The sequence below is a fragment of the Aplysia californica genome, unplaced genomic scaffold, assembly GCF_000002075.1.
Source record: "Aplysia californica isolate F4 #8 unplaced genomic scaffold, AplCal3.0 scaffold00012, whole genome shotgun sequence".
Classification (NCBI taxonomy): Eukaryota; Metazoa; Mollusca; class Gastropoda; order Aplysiida; family Aplysiidae; genus Aplysia; species Aplysia californica.
The window spans coordinates 2,735,046-2,738,706 of NW_004797282.1; the positions used below are offsets into that span (position 1 = coordinate 2,735,046).

General features: G+C 35.7%; 1 protein-coding gene across 1 annotated transcript in view; it reads right to left on the reverse strand.

Moving 5' to 3' along the window:
* Positions 1–3,661, reverse strand: part of LOC101852292 (uridine-cytidine kinase-like 1) — a 25,452-nt gene that overhangs the window by 18,077 nt on the left and 3,714 nt on the right. The window contains exons 2-3 of the mRNA XM_005090077.3: positions 865–1,148; positions 67–173 (exon numbers count right to left, since the gene is read on the reverse strand). Of these exons, the coding sequence (XP_005090134.1) occupies positions 67–173; positions 865–1,148 (391 nt within the window). The remainder of the gene's footprint in view (positions 1–66; positions 174–864; positions 1,149–3,661) is intronic.

Below are 3,661 nucleotides of genomic sequence, written 5' to 3' on the forward strand. Positions count from 1 at the left end.
CCCTTTCAAAAAACAAAACAAAACAAAACCCAACAAGAAAAACAAGTCCACCAGCTTTTAACCTACCTTATAAAATGAATCCATGCTGACCAAACTGACCCATGGTACATCTAATGCCTCAATAATTTTTCTCGCCACTGTGGTTTTCCCCGACGCACTTCCTCCGCATAACCCTTGGGGACAAAGAAAAAGAAAGAAAAAAATTAACAAAACACTACCTCTTATAATAAATTACATAGTAGTTACTGGCTGTAGCCTTAAGTATTGCAAAAAACAAAAGAAACTGACAGGACGAATCACTATACACCATGAAGCGCGTTGCAGCTGATTGTTTCAAACAATGGTCCACATTTTTTTTAAATTCTCTAACTGAGCGCAGAAATTTCTTAACACATTGTCAAACTAATGTTTGCCTTACTCCTAACTTCGGCGCAAATAATTTTTTCTAAGGGCACAGTTGCACAAAGTAACTATGGTACTACAGGCTCTGTGAACAGAGGGTGTTAGTCAGCACCTGAAGGGGTGAGTAGACATAGACTGTCGGGGGTCTTGATTGTTTTTCTTATATTGCGGGAGGGTGGGGATGGGTTGAAGTAGCCAAATTACTTACTTACTACCCATTATGCCATCTGGCGTTTAGGGCAGAAACAAAGGATCTCCAGCTCTGTCTGTTTTGGGCCATCTTGGTAGCAAAGTAGCATTTTTTAAAATTTATATATCATAATCGGTTCCACTTCAATCATAATTTGGTACGATTGAAACAAAAAAAAAGCAACAAAAAAACTAATAATTCTGCCAAATTCGTAACAATGGGCAGCGCTGATCTGCTGTACTCTACTTTCTCAAAAGAACAAAGTCAATTACCTATAACAAACGCATCCTTCAGCTGGCCCTCCTTGTTGTACCAGGGCGGTCGGCCGGCTGTGTACAGCGTTCTCCGGCCATGCGTGTGAAGCACTCTTGCCTCGTCTGGCTTTGACGCCCCTGGAGCTCGGCGCTTCTTGCGAGACGGGCCGACTTTGGATGGACTGTTAGGCACTTTGTTGTGCGGTGACAGCGCAGTGGGGCTCATGATGCCCGGAGACAAGACGTTGATGGTGAGGGGGCCCAGGGCATCCCGCTCCTGGCCCTCCTGGTCTTCCCCACTGCTGGAAGCGGGAAAAGATAAAATAAAATATGATAAGATAAGATAAAATAGATTAAGGCAACGTGGTGGAATCAGGCACTCATCAAAATTTTAATGAAATCGAAGAAATTGGCATTTTTCTGACCGTTATGCTTTTTCTTTTTTTGGTTCAACACCTTTATATCCATTTTCCCTACCACGCGGCTCGCGGACCTGGCTTCGCTGGACTGAGACCCGCAAAATACGGCTCGAGCGGCTGCTATCTATTCCAATCCAGTAATGAAAAGACACAAAATTCTCGACCGATCCACATTTTCGAAATAATAGAATAGACTTCCTGTTAGCAGATACAAAAGAAAATATAGCACTAAGAGACGAATTTTTGTCATTTCAGCGGGTTTTTTGGTCCCCTTCGAAACATAAATATATGAGAAAAAAAGCGCTACCCTGACTTCAGTATATATGTCTCATATTTTCACTTCTACATTACGTGCACATACATATAACTTTCAGCATTTCTTCGCATTACTTGAGGCAACCTACTTGGGAAGTTTGAATGATGCTATTGTCCTTTTTTTCTATAGCATTTGCCAAAAGGTGGGATGCCTGGGTGTGACAAATGAGGTCCAAAATCAACTTTATGTAATAATTCTTTAATCACCCATATTATATAGCCTAATGATTGCTCTTTCAGGCTCAGTAACTGCCAAAGCTGTATATGCAATGGTTTTGGTGTAATTCTGACTTGAATGACGGAAATAGCAAAAAGTTTGTTCATTATTATAACAATGATGACACAAATTTATGAATACTCAAAGTTCCTTTCTTCAGCTAGGCTGAGGTTATATTTTGAGACATAGCAAATAACTTCCAAAAATACATAGAATTGACAGTTTATAAAAATCTTTATTAATTTTTTATAAAATTACTTTTTTGTGTCATAATAGTTATGAACGAACAATAAGTGACCAAAATACTGTCAATTATGTCAAGTTTCATTGACTAGAATTGTCTAAAACAACACTCTGGTCTAATTATAGTCAAGTGATAAATGAAAGACCATTTAACAGCTATTTTTAAAGACAAACTGGTCATAGGGCATGTTATGCATAAATTTAAAGTTCATTCATAACCATTATGACACACTGTTTCGTTCATAACTATTATGACAAATTTTACTTTGGGCCCCTAAAATTTACTTATATTGTTCTGTCTTTCACATAAAATGGTTTTCATTTATGAGACTTTCCTTAAAGTATGATAGATTCCTCTATGGAGGGAGAATCCAAAGTTTATTCACTCAAAAACGCTTAGAATACCTTTAAAATGGTCCGTTCATAACAATTATGACAAACTTCAATTTTGACCTAAAAATTTATACATTTTGATCTGTCATTCATTTTTTAAAACTTTTATTAAATGAAACTCTCCTCATAATATGAACCTCTGTACATGTTTTTAAAGTTTATTAACACTGAAAAGCCCTCAAAATATATAAAATGGACTATAAATCGTTCGTTCATAACCATTACTACAAAAGTATAATACTAATTAAAATTCACACCCATACACCTATGATCAAAATATCAGAATGTATGCAAAGTCTATTCTGTCCTTTAGTTGGGTTAAAATTAAACACACATCCCAAAACAACTGTAAATTACATGGAATAAGGTTTCGTTCATAACCGTTATGACACACTATTTCGTTCATAACTATTATGACAAATTTTACTTTGGGCCCAAAAAATTAACTTATTGTTCTGTCATTCACATAAAATTGCTTTAATTTATGAGACTCTCCTTAAAATAAGGTTATATGTAGGAAGAATTCAAAGTTTAATCACTGAAAACCCTTATAATACCTTCAATGGTTCGTTCATAACTATTACGACAAACTTCAGTTTTGACCTAAAAATTAATATTTTGAACTCTCATTTACTTTAAAATTTTATATTAAAAGAAATTTCCTCATAATATGTATCTGTGTACATGTTTTTAATGTTTATCAACTCTGCAAAGCCCTCAGAGTATATGTAGTTCATTCATAACAATTACTGCAAAAGAAAAATACTGATTAAAATACATACCCATACACTTATGATAAAAATCAAAATATCAGAATGTCAGCAAGGTCTAATACATCCTCGAGTTGGGTTAAAATTAAAAATACATCCCAAAACAACTGTAAATTACATGGAATAAGGTTTCGTTCATAACCATTATGACACACTGTCACGTTCATAACATGATGACAATCCACTATAAATGGCAAGCATATTTTTGCCTCTTCTTCGCTTCTCTTTTGAGTCACCAGCACGCTACTCTTCCATGTTCATTCCTCCAGGTAAAAGGATGTTGTGAAACAGTGGGAAATCCCTCACATAATATTTTGCAGAAATATCATGAAGTGTTTGTTCATAACATCATTATGACAAACCTGGATCATCTCAATCAAAGTCATATTTAAGCAAAACCATGCGATGGAGCGGAAAATTACCCTTCTGATGGATCAATGTCAAACCAATGTTTAATA